At 43.4% G+C, this 21775-nt stretch overlaps 1 protein-coding gene across 1 annotated transcript; it reads left to right on the top strand.

The window, feature by feature from the left end:
- Positions 1 to 7572: 7572 nt before the first annotated feature.
- On the top strand, positions 7573 to 9186 carry LOC132513108 (syncytin-1-like). Its single transcript, XM_060137301.1, has one exon. The coding sequence runs from the start codon at positions 7573 to 7575 to the stop codon at positions 9184 to 9186; it is 1614 nt and encodes a 537-aa protein (XP_059993284.1).
- Positions 9187 to 21775: the final 12589 nt, after the last annotated feature.

The following is a 21775-nucleotide window of genomic DNA, read 5'->3' as shown; positions in this document are numbered from 1 at the left end:
TCAGTTTCCTCATTATTAAAATGTCAATTAAATTAGTAAGTCAGAAAGAAAAAGACAAATACCGTATGCTAACACATACATATGGAATTTAAGAAAAAAATGTCATGAAGAACCTAGGGGTAAAGCAGGAATAAAGACGCAGACCTCCTAGAGAACGGACTAGAGGTTATGGGGAGGGGGAAGGGTGAGCTGTGACAGGGCTAGAGAGAGTCATGGGCATATACACACTAACAAACGTAGTAAGGTAGATAGCTAGTGGGAAGCAGCCGCATGGCACAGGGATATTGGCTCGGTGCTTTGTGACAGCCTGGAGGGGTGGGATAGGGAGGGTGGGAGGGAGGGAGACGCAAGAGGGAAGACATATGGGAACATATGTTTATGTATGACTGATTCACTTTGTTATAAAGCAGAAACTAACACACCATTGTAAAGCAATTATACCCCAATAAAGATGTTAAAAAAAATTAGTATTTACCTTATAGGTTTGCATGTACAAGTATCTGACATATAGCAATTCAGTATAGATGGTAGCTCTTATTATTACCATCATCAAATCCACTTGCTCACCACCTGCTCCACCCCATTTACTGCTTCTTTTATGGTTGTTAAAGTAGACTACCAAGGGTAGGGTCTCAATAATATCTACTTTTCCCACTGGCACACAGTGTGGCCTGGACGCAATATTCGTAGCATACCAGGTTTCAGTAAAGTCATTAAAGGCATCCATTAGCATACAAACACTCTATCTGGGAGAGAGAACACTTAAGCCATTAGCACTTTAGTTAGAATAATAAGATTAGCTATTATCAAGGACTTCATTGACAGGATCTATGGAGTTTAGGGGGGGTTGGGGAATCCTACAAAGTTTGAAAACTAGGGATGGAAACTAAGGTAGAAATTCATAGGAGGATGTGTTAGACACCTCCATGGGGCTGGGGGTGGTTATAAAACAAAGGGAGGGAACTAAGAAGAGTAGAGAGCAAATCCAGCCCTAGCCAAAACTGTGGATTTGTCAGTGCCACTTGTACCCTTTCCCCCAGCTAATTCTTACTTCTTTTAATACCACCTTTCCTCTGGTCATTTAGCAAACAAATACCCCTAAGGTGTGGGTGGCTTAATGTGTTGCTGTTCCCAGGAGTACAACTGTGCCTAATTTAACAAATCCTCTGCTTAAAGGTGTTTTTTTTTTTACAAGCAAATACCATCTCAAGATAAATCAGGATACATGAAAATGGAATTCTCTGGAAAATGTAGCTAGGGATAGCAGTTAAAGTAAGGGGGAGTTCTGGTTTCCAGCTGAGGGGACTGCGTTCTACTTTGGTGGGAATAAGACTGAATTGACGCCCTGCATTCAGTCTGTGCTTTTCCTGGAGTTTCTTTTTTGTTCGGAGGAGAAGGGCCGAAAAAGGGCCCTTCCAGGGCGCGGCGCTGGGTTGCCACATTTGGGAGCGCCGCCCGGAGTTGGGCGCACAGCCTCCCGCCGCCCTGCCGTTGGGCTGGTGGAGGCCGCAGCGCTGCTAGGGTTGCATCAGTTTTCCTGTTTGCACTATTTCTTTTTGTAACCATGGCCCCGTCTTAAGTATCTCCAATTCAGAAACGAAACCTCGGGAAACCGAAACTTAACCAGCCGCTCTTGCTTCTGTAACTACGCTTGCTGACCCCCCTTTGTAATTATCCAACCAATCAGACGGCGACTAGTGTCTTTGTTTAAAGGTTAACCAATCAGTACTCCCCACCCTTGGAAAGTCCCGAACTTGTTTGTACCTGTCTATAAAAGAGCTGAACTAAACTCCATCGGGACCTCTTAGCGTCACCGGCAACGAGTGAGCGGAGGTCCAGGTTCGAACCTGCAATAAATGACCCTTGCCGTTTGGCTTTGACTCTCGACTCTGGTGGTCTTGTGGAGGGGTCTCGCGACCGTGGGAATTTCATTTGGGGGCTCGTCCGGGATGCCCCCGAGCCCACCAGACATCAGGTCAACGGGTCATCGCTGACAACCGATCGGTAAGTAAGCCGGCTCAGGGTACCTTCTGTTTTGGGGACTAGGACAGTCCTGGCGGACGCGCTATAGGACACCTAGTCGGGTGTGGTTGGAGACGTCCACCACGACCCATCTGGGGCTGATAGCCCATCTGAAGCGCGCACGCGATAACCTCCCCTTCCTCCTTTTACAGGCTCCACTATTGGGACCGCTCTTAATCACTTTTGTTTTCAGAGTAACCTTCTCTAACCAATCTCTTCCAGGACCTAGACATGGGCCAAGCACAGAGTACCCCCCTCTCCCTCCTTCTCGCTAATTTCAGGGATGTAAAGTCCCGAGGACATAACCTCAGTCTGGACATCCGGAGAAGAAAACTAATTACCTTCTGCCGCTCTGAATGGCCAACTTTCGGGGTTGGCTGGCCCACCGAGGGTACCTTTTGTCTTCCTATAATCCTAAAAGTTAAATCTAGAGTTTTCTTGCCAGGAAAAGAAGGCCATCCAGACCAGATCCCCTACATCCTGGTATGGCAGGACCTGACAGAAAACCCACCTCCCTGGATGACCCCCTTTTTGTCATCAGGGTCATGTAAGATCCTTGCGGCCCGACCAACTAAACCTCCCAAGCCTCAGACCCCAACTGCACCCATACTCTCTGATAGCCAAGACCTCCTTCTCCTAGACCCCCCCCCATATCAACCTCCTCCTTTGGCCCCACAACCGGCCCCCCTTCCTGCTCCTGGCCCTGCTCCTCTCCCCTTGGTAGAACCTCCTGCGGCCCCTCCCGAGGGGCCACCCAGGTCAGAACCGGAGAACTGAGAGGCAGAAGCACTACCGGTCCTCCTGCCCAATGAAAATAACTCCCATGGGCCGGCTGGACGCACCCGTGGACGCACTCAGCGCGACCCAGGGTTCCGCCATCCGGATTCCACCATAGCCCTACCCCTGCGAGAAATAGGCCCTCCCGATGAGACAGGGAACCCCCGACTCCAGTATTGGCCATTCTCTACCAGTGACTTATATAATTGGAAAACCCAGAATGCCCGCTTCTCTGATAATCCTAAAGACTTGATAGCTCTTCTAGATAGCGTTATGTTCACTCATCAGCCCACCTGGGATGACTGCCAACAGCTCCTCCGGATCCTATTCACTACCGAAGAACGGGAGCGAATCCAGCTGGAGGCGAGAAAACTGGTTCCTGGAGATGATGGTCAACCCACCGCTAACCCTGACCTCATCAATGCAGCCTTTCCCTTAACTCGCCCCCCGCAGGATGATTGGGACTATAACACCGGAGAAGGTAGGGGACGACTGCTCATTTATCGCCAGACTCCAATGGCGGGTCTCCGGGCTGCCGTGCGCAAGCCCACTAATTTGGCCAAGGTATATTCAATCGTACAAGGTAAAACAGAAAGTCCCTCCTCTTACTTAGAAAGATTAATGGAAGCCTTCAGGCAGTATACCCCTATGGATCCAGAGGCCCCCGAAAATCAGGCTGCCGTTGTAATGTCCTTCGTTAACCAGGCAGCCCCTGATATTAAAAAGAAACTCCAGAAGTTAGAAGATCTGGAGGGCAAACAGATACAGGACCTACTCCGTATCGCCCAGCGCGTCTTTAATAACCGAGACGCCCCAGAGGATAAACAACTTAAAGCCACTGAGAAAATGACTAAGGTCCTGGCCGCCATTGTTCAGAAAGACCAAGAGGGCCCCCCAGCCACTTGACCTCCCAGGTGACCATTGGACAGAGATCAATGTGCCTATTGCAAGGAAAAGGGCCACTGGGCTCGGGAGTGCCCCAAGAAAAGGCAGCCGCGCCCCAACCAGGGGCAATGGCAACCGAAGGCCACCCCAGTCCTGTTTACACATGATACAAAGTAGGGGGGACGGGGTTCGGACCCCCTCCCCGAACCCAGGGTAACCCTACGAGTGGAGGGGAAACCAGTCCAATTCCTGGTGGATACGGGGGCACAGCATTCGGTCTTGGTTAAGCCCCATGGGCAAATTTCTAACAAATCCTCCTGGGTCCAGGGAGCTACGGGAGTCAAACGTTACCTTTGGACCACTCAGAGAACTGTGGACTTGGGCACAGGAAGGGTAACCCATACCTTTCTGGTCATTCCCGATAGCCCTTGCCCCTTACTGGGGAGAGACTTACTCACTAAAATGGGAGCACAAATTCATTTTCGGCCAGAGGGGCCAATCGTAACAGACCCTCACGATCAACCCATATCTGTGCTCACCCTGAACTTGGAAGATGAGTACCGACTTCACCAGGAACCACCCTCCCAAAATCAAGATATAGAGTCATGGCTTCAGCAGTTCCCCGAAGCATGGGCAGAAACAGGTGGGATGGGACTAGCCAAACATCGCCCAGCCCTATTCATAGAGATCAAACCAGGAGCAGATCCTGCACGTGTCCGACAGTATCCCATGCCCCTAGAGGCCAAAACTGGTATCACTCCTCATATTCGCCGGCTTCTTGACCTGGGGATAATGCGTCCCTGCCAGTCGGCCTGGAATACACCCCTGCTGCCAGTCTGCAAACCTAACAGTAAAGACTACCGCCCAGTGCAGGACCTGAGGGAAGTTAACAGACGGGTCATAGACATCCATCCTACTGTGCCCAATCCATATACTCTTTTGAGCGCCCTTAGTCCAGAAAAACAATGGTATACTGTGCTGGACCTCAAAGATGCCTTTTTTAGTTTACCCTTGGCGCCCAAAAGTCAAGAACTCTTTGCCTTCGAATGGTCGGATCCCGAGAGAGGCATAAACGGACAACTCACCTGGACCAGACTTCCCCAAGGATTCAAAAATTTGCCCACCTTGTTTGATGAGGCCCTACACGAGGATCTCAGTGAGTACCGGAGACAAAACCCCAATGTAACCCTCCTGCAGTATGTTGATGATCTCTTAATAGCTGCTGAAACGGCTGAAACCTGCCTGCAGGGAACCAGAAACCTCCTACAGACTCTCAGCACCCTGGCATACCGGGCCTCTGCCAAGAAAGCGCAGATCTGCAGGCCTGAGGTAACTTACCTGGGGTACCTATTGAAAGGGGGGCAACGATGGCTCACAGATGCACGGAAGGAAACGGTCCTCCGCATCCCCAGACCCACCATGCCTCGACAGGTGAGGGAATTTTTGGGGTCAGCGGGGTTCTGCCGTTTATGGATACCCAAATTTGCTGAAATGGCCAAACCGCTATACTTAGCCACCAAAGAGCAGACGCCCTTTAAATGGACAGAGGAGGCTGAGCAATCATTTCAGCAGATCAAAACTGCCTTGCTATCCGCACCCGCCCTGGGTCTCCCTGATGTCTCCAAACCCTTCCACCTCTGTGGATGAAAGCAAAGGCATAGCTAAGGCCGTGTTGACCCAGCCCCTCGGTCCTTGGCCCAGGCCTGTCGCTTACCTATCAAAGAAATTGGACCCAGTGGCTGCCGGCTGGCCTCCTTGCCTCCGGATGATCGCCGCCACGGCCCTAATGGTAAAGGATGCTGACAAACTAACTATGGGACAGGAGTTGCATGTCACCACCCCCCACGCCATCGACGGGGTTCTCAAACAGCCTCCCGACCGATGGATGAGCAATGCTCGACTGGTCCACTACCAGGGTCTACTGTTAAATCCCCTCAGAATCAGCTACACTCCGCCGCGGGCATTAAACCCTGCCTCCCTATTACCTGACCCAGATTTAGACTCCCCACTCCATGACTGTGCAGAGGTACTGGCCCAGATCCATGGGGTTTGGGAAGACCTATGTGACCAGCCCCTACCGGATGCACAAGTCACATGGTTCACTGACGGCAGCAGCTTTGTCCAGCAAGATCAGAGGTATGCGGGGGCAGCGGTAACATCAGAGACTGAGGTGATATGGGCAGAGACTCTCCCCCCGGGGACCTCAGCCCAAAAAGCTGAATTAATTGCTCTGACCCAAGCTCTCAAGATGAGCAAAGGCCAAAAAGCCACCATATATACAGACAGCCGGTATGCTTTTGCTACCGCACATATACATGGGGCAATATACCGAGAGCGGGGACTACTCACAGCAGAGGGCAAAGACATCAAGAACAAAGAGGAAATCCTGGCCTTGCTAGCGGCCATATGGGAACCCAAAAAGCTAGTCATTGTACACTGCCCGGGGCATCAAAAACCCACGAATCCAGTCGCCTGAGGCAACAATTTGGCAGACCAGACAGCTCGAAAGGCGGCACACACTCCAATACCATTACTTCCCCTGCAACTGCCGGATCCAGGGCCCCGGGAACTACCGCCCCAACCCGACTACTCGGAGGATGACATCAGATGGATGAGCAAGCTCCCTCTAACCCAGGTTAGAGACGGATGGTGGTGGGACGCTAAGAACAATATCCTCCTTCCTGAGAAACTAGGAACCCTGGTCCTTGAACGGATCCACCGTAGCACCCACTTGGGCGCCCGACGGCTACAGGATCTCATCAGGCAGACTGGACTTAAAATTAAAAATGTCTCCGAGAAGACTGAACGACTGGTTGCTGACTGTGCAGTCTGCCAACTCCATAATGCCAGCACCCACCCGTCAACCACTGGCATCCGGGAAAGAGGAAACCAGCCCGGAGCCTACTGGGAAGTGGACTTCACGGAGGTAAAGCCTGGCAAATATGGGTATAAATATTTACTGGTGTTTATAGATACCTTTTCAGGTTGGACTGAGGCATTCCCAACCAAGAAAGAGACTGCACAAATAGTAGCTAAGAAACTACTAGAAGAGATCCTGCCCAGGTATGGCTTTCCAGTTATGATAGGGTCCGACAACGGGCCAGCCTTCGTTTCTAAGGTAAGTCAAGATCTGGCTTCCATACTTGGGGCTAATTGGAAATTACATTGTGCATACCGCCCCCAGAGTTCAGGACAGGTAGAAAGAATGAATAGAACTCTAAAAGAGACCTTGACTAAATTGACCATGGAGACTGGTGCTAACTGGGTAGTCCTACTCCCCTACGCTCTGTTTAGGGTGCGAAATTCCCCCTATAAGCTAGGATTTACTCCCTATGAAATAATGCATGGTAGGCCTCCTCCTATCATCCCTAACCTAAAGACTAACCTTATCCAATTGGACCCAGAAAATAATCTCCTGTCTTCCCTCCAAGCCTTACAGCAGACACACGAGACAATCTGGCCCAAACTAAAAGAGCTATATGCAACAGGACCCCCGCCTACTCCACACCAGCTCCGGCCAGGTGACTGGGTCCTTGTCAAAGGCCATCGACAAGAGACCCTAGAACCCAGGTGGAAAGGACCTTACCAGATCATCCTGACAACGCTGACGGCCATCAAGGTGGACAGCATAGCTGCCTGGATCCATTACACCCACGTCAAGCCGGTGGATCCATTTTCTGACCTCATCAAGTCCACTAAAGCTGACGTCACCTGGACTGTTGACCGGAGTAAGGACAATCCCCTCAAACTGACCTTGCGCCGTACCCTCCCACATGATGACCGAGGTACTGCTGATAGCCCTAATGATAGTCCTAACCCTCAATCCTTGGGCCACGAGGGGAGGACTCAACCCTCCCCCCGATAAAAATACTTTAATGCAACAACTATATGGTGCACCGTGCGACTGTAGGGGAGGTACTAGCGAGACTCCTGCTCCCCCCCCATGCTCATGCTCTTATGCAGAACTGCGGGGGCATAATTGCATATCTTGAGCAGACATATGGGGTTACCGGGGCCCCTTCAGGCTGGAAATGCTACCGTAACCCTCAGCCATACCCACTTCCTCCTCATGAACCTGCTACTTGCCCCTGTTCTACCATCCAGGAATCAATGCATAGCATGTGCTATTCCTCTTACCAACAATGTATAGGGGCCAATAACCAGACTTATTTCACTGACATACTACAGAATAATAAAAGCCCCACCATTAATGAAGGTAATAGATACCTTCAGGCTGGATGCACTGGCACCCCCGGGACCCCGGTATGCTGGAATATCAGGGCCCCCTTACATATGTCAGACGGTGGGGGGCCCCAGGACGGAATACGCCAGATAGAAACCCAAAGACAAATAGAAGAGGTCTATCGACATCTGTACCCAAAGCTTAACTACCACCCCCTAATTCTCCCTAAGGTCAATCCCTCTGAATTGGACCCCCGGACCATGATTATACTAAAAGCTACTTTTATACTTTTGAATGCTACCAACCCCAACTTAGCACAGGATTGCTGGCTTTGCCTTCCACAAGGACCGCCCCGCCCTATAGCCATCCCCACCTTCGCCAATTTAAATATCAACGAACAATGTACCCCTACTTTACTCCCCGAGCCATTCCCCATACAATTTTCAGAATTTTCAACCACCTTTAATACCTCGTGCTTTGTCAAGAACGATTCCCTCTCTAACGCCAGTATTGACTTGGGAATCCTTTCATCCACTAGATGTAGTCAGTATATCCCCGTGAACTCCTCCCTCTGTAGTCCTAACACCACTGTTTTTGTCTGCGGAAATAACATAGCATACACCTATTTACCCCCGAACTGGACAGGGGTCTGCACCCTAGCCACCCTCGTCCCCAATGTAGACCTGATCTCGGGAGACACCCCATTGCCCATTCCCAGCTTTGACCTTTGGGCAGGGAGAACCAAACGAGCCATTACAGTCATACCCCTCCTGGTAGGATTAGGAATTACGGGAGCTGTGGCCACAGGAAGTATAGGCCTTGGGGTTTCCCTTCATTCCTATAATCAGCTATCTAGGCAATTAATAGAAGATATAGGAGCCCTCTCTGGTACCATTCAGGACTTACAGGACCAATTAGATTCATTGGCCGAGGTAGTCCTACAAAATAGGAGGGGCTTAGACTTGCTGACAGCTGAACAGGGTGGGATATGCCTTGCCCTAAAAGAAAGATGTTGTTTCTATGCAAATAAATCAGGCATTGTAAGAACCAAGATCCACCAGCTCCAGGAAGACCTAGCTCGCCGCCGGCAAGAATTAGCGGATAACCCCCTTTGGTCAGGATTTCATGGGATGCTCCCCTACCTCCTCCCCATCCTGGGCCCTCTACTATGCCTCCTTCTCCTCTTCACTATAGGCCCCTGCATACTCAGTAAAGTCATGGATTTTGTTCGCGAAAGAATAAATACAGTCCAGCTAATGATATTAAGAACACAATATCAGCCCTGCGAGGCCTCAGAAATTGAAGAAACTGAGCCTTGAGGACCCAAGATTGGCTCCTCTGGTTCATGAGAAAGGGGGGAATGAGGGGACTGCGTTCTACTTTGGTGGGAATAAGACTGAATTGACGCCCTGCATTCAGTCTGTGCTTTTCCTGGAGTTTCTTTTTTGTTCGGAGGAGAAGGGCCGAAAAAGGGCCCTTCCAGGGCGCGGCGCTGGGTTGCCACATTTGGGAGCGCCGCCCGGAGTTGGGCGCACAGCCTCCCGCCGCCCTGCCGTTGGGCTGGTGGAGGCCGCAGCGCTGCTAGGGTTGCATCAGTTTTCCTGTTTGCACTATTTCTTTTTGTAACCATGGCCCCGTCTTAAGTATCTCCAATTCAGAAACGAAACCTCGGGAAACCGAAACTTAACCAGCCGCTCTTGCTTCTGTAACTACGCTTGCTGACCCCCCCTTCTAATTATTCAACCAATCAGACGGCGACTAGTGTCTTTGTTTAAAGGTTAACCAATCAGTACTCCCCACCCTTGGAAAGTCCCGAACTTGTTTGTACCTGTCTATAAAAGAGCTGAACTAAACTCCATCGGGACCTCTTAGCGTCACCGGCAACGAGTGAGCGGAGGTCCAGGTTCGAACCTGCAATAAATGACCCTTGCCGTTTGGCTTTGACTCTCGACTCTGGTGGTCTTGTGGAGGGGTCTCGCGACCGTGGGCATTTCACAGCTTGTCTAATTCTGAGGTAGCCCTGGAAGCTGAGTAGGAGAAGCACCACCAGCAGGGAGTAGAGCACAGGGAAAACCACAAAAGGGGGAGGACTCAAGCCAGTTACTTGGGCAGGGATTCTTATCTGGAGTGAGATCCCCTCTGGAATTCCCATGTTCTGTAAGACACCCCTCTACTTCTTTTGCATGAAGTTTCTGACTCCTAGGTAGGTTATTAGTATTAATTTTCTTCATTTTTAGAAGTATCTATGATTCCCATTAAAAAAGAAGGGATATTTCAAATGATATCACTCAGGCATCTGCCTATTGATATGCCTTACCCAGGGATTTAGTATGGGTTGCATACAGAAGTGGAAGGGCCCTGAGTGTAACATTTCCTCACCTGATACTTGTGCCAGAGGTCAGCCAAATATTTAACTCAACGAATCAAAATGTGAAGATTCTCCTTTCCAACTCCTCTAAAGAGAGCTGTGGCCATTTTTAGAAGTGCTGTACATTGAGATCCAAGGTGGCTTGCATTCAACGATTTCATTGGTTTCCAAGTGACTTACCTTGAAATGGAGCTCTGAACAGAAGAAAATATATCAATGATATTCACACACACACCGCTCCACTATGATGTGTGTCACTGGCCTCACATTGCTATTTCCATAGGCACCCCAAGTCTATCTGCTTCTTTCTCATTGCTTTAGTCATTACAACAAGGTGTGACTTCCCCTGAGAGTTGGAAATTGCAGTTCCTGCTGTAATTGACATACTTGTCAGATGGATTTAAGTCTTTCACTGTCCTGACTCAGACCAGAAAAACAATAAACTAAGCCAGTGGAATGGATATACCAACAAATAAACTTTGAGACTATGAAGTGTTAATGTCTGTTATCATGTCACCACTCTTCCAAAATGAGTTTTGTTTTACATCTGACCTGTGGACACAAAATGTCACCTGACATTTCAGTAAACAAAGGATGTTGTGGCCATAAAGCCATCAGCCACTGCAGCAGCCCCCAACAGTGTACCCTGAGGGGAATTCAGAATGTAGAAAAATAAGATTCTGGTCCTAGATAGTTAAGATGCATATCAAAGGAATAATTTCAATGAGCCGGTACTCTTGCATCTTCCTATACATAGAACAGCACTAAAATCATTAACTTGAGAGGACTGTTTTTTGTTATTAGCAGTAATCTTTTGATGTTCAACTACACTTTTTTTTCCCAGCAAAACTGAAATAAATAAATAAATAAGTGTATGTGTGTATGTATATATATAGTCTCCTCCATTACCTCTTTAGAATAGTTTCTCAGAGATAGCTGAGTGGCTGTGTCCCAGGCTATGGTCCTCAGTAATGCCCCAAATAAAACATAATTCTCAACTTTTAGATTGTGCATCTTTTTTCAGTCAACAGACCTAAGAACCAAAATCAGCAATATACCTTTTCCCTCCACAAATCTATCTCTGATCTAGTCTGTGGTGTGAAAGGAAATTTACCACTAGAAAGTCAAAGTAAAATTAAGGGACTCTAAATCCACTTATGTTTCTTCTGATTTTAAGAACTGTACTAATAAGAAGAAGGAGGATCATTTACGGTGTGATTTAAGGGTACAGTGAGAAAGCACAATTATTCCCAAAATGTCTTCCTCGATTAAACTGCTAATGCTCCAATGTCTGTTTATTCATTCAATAAAACACTTACAGTGTCTACCATGTGCCAGGCACATTCTCAGGAACATGAAAAAAGTTGAGGGCATCTTCAAATAGGTGAAGGGGCATATAAAAAAGCACTTGGAAGCTGACCTGTGGGTAATGGGGTAGGGGAGTGAAAAAAGTATACGGCCAAGAGAAGGAAAAGTTCAGAAAGGCAAGAGCAACATATTTTCCTGATTTCTCAATTGTGGTCCCAATGGCAATATGCATATATGTCTCATTTACCGCTACAATTAGCTAGTTCAGTTGGTGATCATAGCTCTTAACCAGCTAGTACACTTCTTAGTTAGGGAAGAAAATTATTCTGAAAAAAGTAACATTTTACATTTAGGTTTTCATTTTTTTTTCTTTAACATCTTTATTAGAGCATAATTGATTTACAATGTTGTGTTAGTTTCTGTTTCATAACAAAGTGAATCAGTTATACATATACATATGTTCCCATATCTCTTCCCTCTTTCATCTCCCTCCCTCCCACACTCCCTAACCAACCGCTCTAGGTGGTCACAAACCACCGAGCTGATTTCTCTATGCTATGCGGCTGCATCCCATTAGCTATCTATTTTACGTTTGGTAGTGTATATACGTCCATGCCACTCTCTCACTTTGTCACAGCTTACCCTTCCCCCTCCCCATATCCTCAAGTCCATTCTCTAGTAGGTCTGTGTCTTTATTCCTGTCTTACCCCTAGGTTCTTCATGACATTTTTTTCCTTAAATTCCATATATATGAGTTAGCATACGGTATTTGTCTTTCTCTTTCTGACTTACTTCACTCTGTATGACAGACTCTAGGTCCATCCACCTCATTATAAATAGCTCAGTTTCGTTTCATTTTATGGCTGAGTAATATTCCATTGTATATATGTGCCACATCTTCTTTATCCATTCATCTGATGATGGACACTTAGATTGCTTCCATGTCCTGGCTATAGTAAATAGAGCAGCAATGAACATTTTCTTGCATGACACTTTATGAATTATGGTTTCTCAGGGTATATGCCCAGTAGTGTGACTGCTGGGTCATATGGTAGTCCTATTTTTAGTTTTTTAAGGAACCTCCATACTGTTCTCCATAGTGGCTGTATCAATTTACATTCCCACCAACAGTAAAAAAGTGTTCCCTTTTCTCCACACCCTCTCCAGCATTTATTGTTTGTAGATTTTTTTAACATCTTTATTGGAGTATAATTGAGTTACAATGGTGTGTCAGTTTCTGCTTTCTAACAAAGTGAATCAGTTATACATATACAAGTGTTTCCATATCTCTTCCTTCTTGCATCTCCCTCCCTCCCACCCTCCCTATCCCACACCTGTATGTGGTCACAAAGCACCCAGCTGACGTCCCTGTGCTATGGAGCAGCTTCCCACTAGCTATCTATTTTACGTTTGGTAGTGTATATATGTACATGCCACTCTCTCACTTTGTCACAGATTACACTTCCCCCTCCCCATATCCTTAAGTCCATTCTCTAGTAAGTCTGTGTCTTTATTCCTGTATTACCCTTAGGTTCTTCATGAAGTTTTTGTTTTCCTTTGTTTTTCATTTTTTTTCTTACATTCCATATATATGTATTAGCATACAGTATTTGTTTTTCTCTTTCTGACTTACTTCACTCTGTATGACAGACTCTAGGTCAATCCACCTCACTACAAATATCTCAATTTTGTTTCTTATATGGCTGAGTAATATTCCATTGTATATATGTGCCACATCTTCTTTATCCATTCATCTGATGATGGACACTTAGGTTGCTTCCATCTCCTGGGTATTGTAAATAGAGCTGCAATGAACATTTTGGTACATGATTCTTTTTGAATTATGGTTTTCTCAGGGTATATGTCCAGTAGTGGGATTGCTGGGTCGTATGGTAGTTCTATTTGTAGTTATTTAAGGAACCTTCATACTGTTCTCCACAGTGGCTGTATCAATATACATTCCCACCAGCAGTGCAAGAGTGTTCCCTTTTCTCCACACCCTCTCCAGCATTTATTGTTTGGAGATTTTTTGATGATGGCCATTCTGACTGGTGTGAGATGATATTTCATTGTAGTTTTGCTTTGCATTGCTCTAATGATTAGTGATGTTGAGCATTCTTTCATGTGTTTGTTGGCAATCTGTGTATCTTCTTCGGAGAATTGTGTATTTAGGTCTTCTGCCCATTTTTGGATTGGATTGTTTGTTTTTTTGTTATTGAGCTGCATGAGCTGCTTGTAAATCTTGGAGATTAATCCTTTGTCAGTTGCTTCATTTGCAAATATTTTCTCCCATTCTGAGGGTTGTCTTTTGGTCTTGTTTATGGTTTCCTTTGCTGTGCCAAAGCTTTTAAGTTTCATTAGGTCCCATTTGTTTATTTTTATTTTTATTTCCAATTCTCTAGGAGGTGGGTCAAAAAGGATCTTGCTGTGATTTATATCATAGAGTGTTCTGCCTATGATTTCCTCTAAGAGTTTGATAGTGTCTGGCCTTACATTGACGTCTTTAATCCATTTTGAGATTTTTGTGTGTGGTGTTAGGGAGTGTTCGAATCTCATACTTTTCCATGTAGTTGTCCAGTTTCCCCAGCACCACTTCTTGAATAGGCTGTCTTTTCTCCACTGTATATTCTTGCCTCCTTTATCAAAGGTAAGGTGACAATATGTGCATGGGTTTATCTCTGGGCTTTCTATCCTGTTCCATTGTTCTATATTTCTGTTTTTGTGCCAGTACCATACTGTCTTGATTACTGTAGCATTGTAGTATATTCGGAAGTCAGGGAGCCTGATTCCTCCAGCTCCGTTTTTCTTTCTCAAGATTGCATTGGCTATTTGGGGTCTTTTCCATTTCCATACAAATTGTGAATTTTTTTGTTCTAGTTCTGTGAGAAATGCCAGTGGTCATTTGATAGGGATTGCATTGCATCTGCAGATTGCTTTGGGTAGTAGAGCCATTTTCACAATGTTGATTCCTTCAATCCATGAAAATGGTATATCTCTCCATCTATTTGTATCACCTTTACTTTATTTCATCAGTGTCTTATAGTTTTCTGAATACAGGACTTTTGCCTCCTTAGGTAGGTTTATCCCTAGATATTTTATTCTTCATGTTGCAACGGTAAATGGGACTGTTTTCTTAATTTCACTTCCAGATATTTCATCATTAGTTTATAGGAATGCTAGAGATTTCTGTGCATTAATTTTGTTTCCAGCTAGTTTACCAAATTCACTGATTAGCTCTAGTAGTTATCTGGTAACATCTTTAGGATTCTCTATGTATTGTATCATGTCACGTGCAAACAGTGACAGCTTTATTTCTACTTTTCCGATTTGGATTCCTTTTATCTCCTTTTCTTTTCTGATTGCTGTGGCTAAAACTTCCAAAATTATGTTGAATAAGAGTGGTGAGAGTGGGCAACCTTGTCTTGTTCCTGATCTTAGTGGAAATGGTTTAAGGTTTTCACCTTTGAGGACGATGTTGACTGTGGGTTTGTCATATATGGCCTTTATTATGTTGAGGAAAGTTCCCTCTATGCCGACTTTCTGCAGGGTTTTTATCACAAATGGGTTTTAACTTTTGTCAAAAGCTTTCTGTGCATCTATTGAGATGATCATATGGTTTTTGTCCTTCAATTTGTTACTATGGTGTATCACGTTGATTGATTTGCATACATTGAAGAATCCTTGCATTTCTGGGATAAACCCCACTTGATCATGGTTTATGATCCTTGTAATGTGCTGTTGGATTCCGTTTGCTAGTATTTTGATGAGGATGTTTCTTCTTTGTTCATCAGTGATATTGGCCTCTAGTTTTCTTTTTTGTGACATCTTTGTCTGGTTTTGGTATCAGGGTGATCATGGCCTTGTAGAATGAGTTGGGGAGTGCTCCTCCCTCTGTTGTATTTTGGAAGAGTTTGAGAAGGATGGGTGTTAGCTCTTCTCTAAATGTTTGATAGAATTCGCCTGTGAACCCATCTGGTCCTGGGCTTTTGTTTCCTGGAAGGTTTTTAATAACAGTTTCAATTTCAGTGTTTGTGATTGGCCTGTTCATATTTTCTGTTTCTTCTGGGTTCATTCTCAGAAGGTTGTGCATATCTAAGAATTTGTCCTTTGCTTCCAGGTTGTCTATTTTGTTGGCATAGAGTTGCATGTAGTACTCTCTCATGATCCTTTGTATTTCTGCAATGTCAGTTGTTAATTCTCCTTTTTCATTTCTAATTCCATTGATTTGAGTCTTCTCCATTTTTTCTTTTTTTAACATATTTATTGGAGTATAATTGCTTTACAATGGTGTGCTAGTTTCTGCTTTACAACAAAATCAATGAGTTTTATATATATATATATATATATATATATATATATATACATATGTGCCCATATCTCTTCCCTCTTTCGCCTCCCTCCCTCCCACCCTCCCTATCCCACCCATCCAGGCGATCACAAAACACTGAGCTGATCTCCCTGTGCTATGCGGCTGTTTCCCACTAGCTATGTAACTTACGTTTGGTAGTGTATATATGTCCATGCATCTCTCTCACTTTCTCACAGCTTACCTTTCCACCTCCCCATATCCTCCAGTCCATTCTCTAGTAGGTCTGTGTCTTTATTCCTGTCTTACTCCTAGGTTCTTCATGACATTTTTTTCTTACATTCCATATATATGTGTTAGCATACGGTATTTATCTCTCACTTTCTGACTTACTTCACCCTGTATGACAGACTCTAGGTCTATCCACCTCATTACAAATAGCTCAATTTCATTTCTTTTTATAGCTGCGTAATATTCCATTGTATATATGTGCCACATCTTCTTTAACCATGCATCCAATGACGGACACTTAGGTTGTTTCCATCTCCAGGCAATTGTAAATAGAGCTGCAATGAACATTTTGGTACACGACTCTTTTTGAAATATGGTTTTCTCAGGGTAGATGTCCAGTAGTGGGATTGCTGGGTCATATGGTAGTTCTATTTGTAGTTTTTTAAGGAACCTCCATACTGTTCTCCACAGTGGCTGTATCAATTTGCTTTCCCACCAACAGTGCAAGAGGGTTCCATTTTCTCCACACCCTCTCCAGCATTTATTGTTTGTAGATTTGTGGATGATGGCCATTCTGACTGGTGTGAAATGATATCTCATTGTAGTTTTGATTTTCATTTCGCTAATGATTAATGTTGTTGAACATTCTTTCATGTATTTGTTGGCAATCTGTATATCTTCTTTTGAGAAGTATCTATTTAGGTCTTCTGCCATTTTTGGATTGGGTTGTTTGATTTTTTGTTATTAAGCTGCATGTGCTGCTTATAAATTTTGGAGATTAATCCTTTGTCAGTTACTTCGTTTACAAATTTTTTTTCCCATCCTGAGGGTTGTCTTTTGGTCTTTTTTATGGTTTCCTTTGCTGTGCAAAAGCTTTGAAGTTATATTAGGTCCCATTTGTTTATTTTTGTTTTCATTTCCTTTTCTCTAGGAGGTGGGTCAAAAAGGATCTTGCTGTGATTTATGTCATACAGTGTTCTGCCTGTGGTTTCCTCTAAGAGTTTGATAATTTCTGGCCTTACATTTAGGTCTTTAATCCATTTTGAGCTTCTTTTTGTGTATGCTGTTAGGGGGTGATCTAATCTCATACTTTTACATGTACCTGTTCAGTTTTCCCAGCACCACTTCTTGAAGAGGCCGTCCTTTCTCCACTGTACTTTCCTGCCTCCTTTATCAAAGATAAGGTGACCATATGTGCATGGGTTTATCTCTGAGCTTTCTAACCTGTTCCATTGATCTATCTTTCTGTTTTTGTGACAGTAGCATATGTCTTGATTACTGTAGCTTTGTAGTATAGTTGGAAGTCAGGGAGCCTGATTCCTCCCGTTCCATTTTTCATTCTCAAGATTGCTTTGGCTATTCGGGGTCTTTTGTGTTTCCATACAAATTGTGAAAATTTTTGTTGTAGTTCTGTGAAAAATGCCAGTGGTAGTTTGATAAGCATTGCATTGAAACTGCAGATTGCTTTGGGTAGTAGTCATTTTCACAATGTTGATTCTTCCAATCCAAGAACATGGTATATCTCTCCATCTATTTGTATCATCTTTAATTTCTTTCATCAGTGCCTTATAATTTTCTGCATACAGGTCTTTTGTCTTCTTAGGTAGGTTTATTTCTAGATATTTTATTCTTTTTGTTGCAATGGTAAATGGGAGTGTTTTCTTGATTTCACTTTCAGATTTTTCATCATTAGTGTATAGGAATGCCAGAGATTTCTGTGCATTAATTTTGTATCCTGCTACTTTACCAAGTTCATTGATTAGCTCTAGTAGTTTTCTGGTAGCATCCTTAGGATTATCTATGTATAATTTTATGTCATCAGCAAACAGTAATAGCTTTACTTCTTCTTTTCCAATTTGGATTCCTTATATTTCCCTTTCTTCTCTGATTGCTGTGGCTAAAACTTCCAAAACTATGTTGAATAAGAGTGGTGAGAGTGGGCAACCTTGTCTTGTTCCTGATCTTAGTGGAAATACTTTCAGTTTTTCACCATTGAGGATGATGTTGGCTGTGAGTTTGTCATATATGGCCTTTATTATGTTGAGGAAAGTTCCCTCTATGCCTACTTTCTGCAGGGTTTTTATCACAAATGGGTTTTAACTTTTGTCAAAAGCTTTCTGTGCATCTATTGAGATGATCATATGGTTTTTGTCCTTCAATTTCTTAATATGGTGTATCACATTGATTGATTTGTGTATATTGAAGAATCCTTGCATTCCTGGAATAAACCACACTTGATCATGGTGTATGATCCATTTAATATGCTGTTGGATTCTGTCTGCTAGTATTCTGTTGAGGATTTTTGCATCTATATTCATCAGTCATATTTGCCTGTAGTTTTCTTTCTCTGTGACATCCTTGTCTGGTTTTGGTAGCAGGGTGATGGTAGCCTCGTAGAATGAATTTGGGAGTGTTCCTCCCTCTTCTATATGTTGGAAGAGTTTGAGAAGGATCGGTGCTAGCTCTTCAGTAAATGTTTGATAAAATTCACCTGTGAAGCCATCTGGTCCTGGGCTTTTGTTTGTTGGAAGATTTTTAATTACAATTTCAATTTCAGTGCTTGTGATTGGTCTGTTTATATTTTCTGTTTCTTGCTGATTCAGTCTTGGCAGGTTGTGTATTTCTAAGAATGTGTCCATTTCTTCCAGGTTGTCCATTTTATTGGCATAGATTTGCTTGTAGTAATCTCTCATGATCTTTTGTATTTCTGCAGTGTCAGTTGTTACTTCTCCTTTTTCATTTCTAATTCTATTGATTTGAGTGTTGTCCCATTTTTTCTTGATGAGTCTGGCTAATGGTTTATCAATATTGTTTATATTCGCAAATAACCAGCTTTTAGTTTTATTGATCTTTGCTATTGTTTCCTTCATTTCTTTTTCATTTATTTCTGATCTGATTTTTATGATTTCAATCCTTCTGCTAACTTTGTGGTTGTTTTGTTCTTCTTTCTCTAATTGCTTTAGTTGCATGGTTAGGTTGTTTATTCGAGATGTTACCTGTTTCTTAAGGTTGGATTGTACTGCTATAAACTTCCCTCATAGAACTACTTTTGCTACATCCCATAGATTTTGGGTCATCGTGTCTCCATTGTCATTTGTTTCTAGGTATTTTTTGATTTCCTTTTGATTTCCTCAGTGATCACTTCTTTATTAAATAGTGTATTGTTTAGCCTCCATGTGTATGTATTTTTTACAGATATTTTCCCGTAATTCATATCTAGTCTCATGGCATTGTGGTCAGAAAAGATACTTGATACAATTTCAATTTTCTTAAATTTACCAAGGCTTGATTTGTGACCCAAGATATGATCTATCCTGGAGAATGTTCCATGAGCACTTGAGAAAAATGTGTATTCTGTTGTTTTTGGATGCAATGTCCTATGAATATCAATTAATCCCATCTTGTTTAATGTATCATTTAAAGCTTGTGTTTCCTACTTTATTTTCATGTTGAATGATCTGTCCATCGGTGAAAGGGGGTGTTAAAGTCCCCTACTATGAATGTGTTACTGTCAATTTCCCCTTTTATGGCTGTTAGTATTTGCCTTATGTATTGAGGTGCTCCTATGGTGGGTGCATAAATACTTACAATTGTTATATATTCTTCTTGAATCAATCCCTTGATCATTATGTAGTGTCCTTCTTTGTCTCTTTTAATAGTCTTTATTTTAAGGTCTATTTTGTCTGATATGAGAATTGCTACTCCAGTTTTCTTTTGGTTTCCATTTGCATGAAATATCTTTTACCATCACCTCACTTTCAGTCTGTATGTGTCTCTAGGTCTGAAGTGGGTCTCTTGTAGACAACAAATATATGGGTCTTGTTTTTTTATCTATTCAGCCAATCTGTGTCTTTTGATGGAAGCATTTAGTCCATTTACATTTAAGGTAATTATCGATATGTATGTTCCTATTCCCATTCTCTTGATTGTTTTGGGTTCGTTATTGTAGGTCTTTTCCTTCTCTTGTGTTTCTTGCCTAGAGAAGTTCCTTTACCAGTTATTGTAGAGCTGCTTTGATGGTGATGAACTCTCTCAGCTTTTGATGTCTGTAAGGATTTTATTTTCTCCATCGAATCTGAATGAGATCCTTGCTGGGTAGAGTAATCTTGGTTGTAGGTTTTTCTCCTTCATCACTTTAAATATGTCCTGCCAGTCCCTTGTGGCTTGCAGAGTTTCTGCTGAAAGATCAGCTGTTAACCTTATGGGGATTCCCTTGTGTGTTATTTTTTGTTTTTCCCTTGCTTCGTTTCATATGTTTTCCTTGTATTTAGTTTTTGACAGTTTGATTAATATGTGTCTTTGTGTGTTTCTCCTTGGATTTATCCTGTATGGGACTCTCTGTGCTTCCTGGACTTGATTAATATTTCCTTTCCCATATTAGGGAAATTTTCAACCATAATCTCTTGAAATATTTTCTCAGTCCCTTTCTTTTTCTCTTCTTCTTCTGGAACCCGTATAATTTGAATGTTGGTGTATTTAATGTTGTCCCAGAGGTCTCTGACTGTTCTCAGTTCTTTTCATTCTTTTTTCTTTATTCTGCTCTGCAGTAGTTATTTCCACTATTTTATCTTCCAGGTCACTTATGTGTTCTTCTGCCTCAGTTATTCTGCTATTGATCCCATCTAGAGTATTTTTCATTTTATTTATTGTGTTGTTCATCATTGTTTTTTTCATCCTTAGTTCGTCTAGGTCCTTGTTAAATGTTTCTTGCATTTTGTCTATTCTATTTCCAAGATTTTGAATCAACTTTACTATCATTATTCTGAATTCTTTTTCAGGTAGACTGTCCATTTACTCTTCATTTGTTAGGTCATGTGGGTTTTTATGTTGTTCCTTCATCTGCTGTGTGTTTTTCTGTCTTCTCATTTTGCTTATCTTACTGTGTTTGGGGTCTCCTTTTTGCAGGCTGCAGGTTCGTAGTTCCCGTTGTTTTTGTTGTCTGTCCCCAGTGGCTAAGGTTTGTTCAGTGGGTTGTGTAGGCTTCCTGGTGGAGAAGACTAGTGCCTGTGTTCTGGTGGATGAGGCTGGATCTTGTCTTTCTGGTGTTCAGGTCCACATCTGGTGGTGTGTTTTGGCATGTCTGTGGACTTATTATGATTTTGGGCAGCCTCTCTGCTAATGGTTGGGGTTGTATTCCTGTCATGCTAGTTGTTTGGCATAGGATGTTCAGCACTTTAGCTTGCTGGTCGTTGAGTGAAGCTGGGTGCTGGTGTTGGGATGGAGATCTCTGGGAGATTTTCACCATTTGATATTATGTGGAGCTGGGAGGTCTCTTGTGGACTAGTGTCCTGAAGTTGGCTCTCCCACCTCAGAGGCACAGCACTGACTCCTGGCTGGAGTACCAAGAGCCTTTCATCCACATGGCTCAGAATAAAAGGGAGAAAAAGTGGAAAGAATTAGTGGAACTAGAAAGAAAGAAAGGAAGGAAGAAAGAAAGAAAGGAAGGAGGGAGGGAGGGAGGGAGGAAGGAAGGAAGGAAGGAGGGAAGGAAGGAAAAAAGAAAGAAAGAAGATAAAGTAGAATAAAATAAAGACAAAATATAATAAAATTATTAAAATAAAAAAATTATTAAGTGAAAAAAAAACCAAACAGTGGATGGATAGAGCCCTCGGACAAATGGTGGAAGCAAAGCTATACAGACAAAATCTCACACAGAAGCATACACATACACACTCACAAAAAAAGGAAAAGGCGA

This window comes from Lagenorhynchus albirostris, chromosome X, assembly GCF_949774975.1.
Source record: "Lagenorhynchus albirostris chromosome X, mLagAlb1.1, whole genome shotgun sequence".
Lineage (NCBI taxonomy): Eukaryota > Metazoa > Chordata > Mammalia > Artiodactyla > Delphinidae > Lagenorhynchus > Lagenorhynchus albirostris.
The sequence above is the reverse complement of the archived record's forward strand: the minus strand, read 5'-3'. Positions and strand labels throughout refer to the sequence as shown.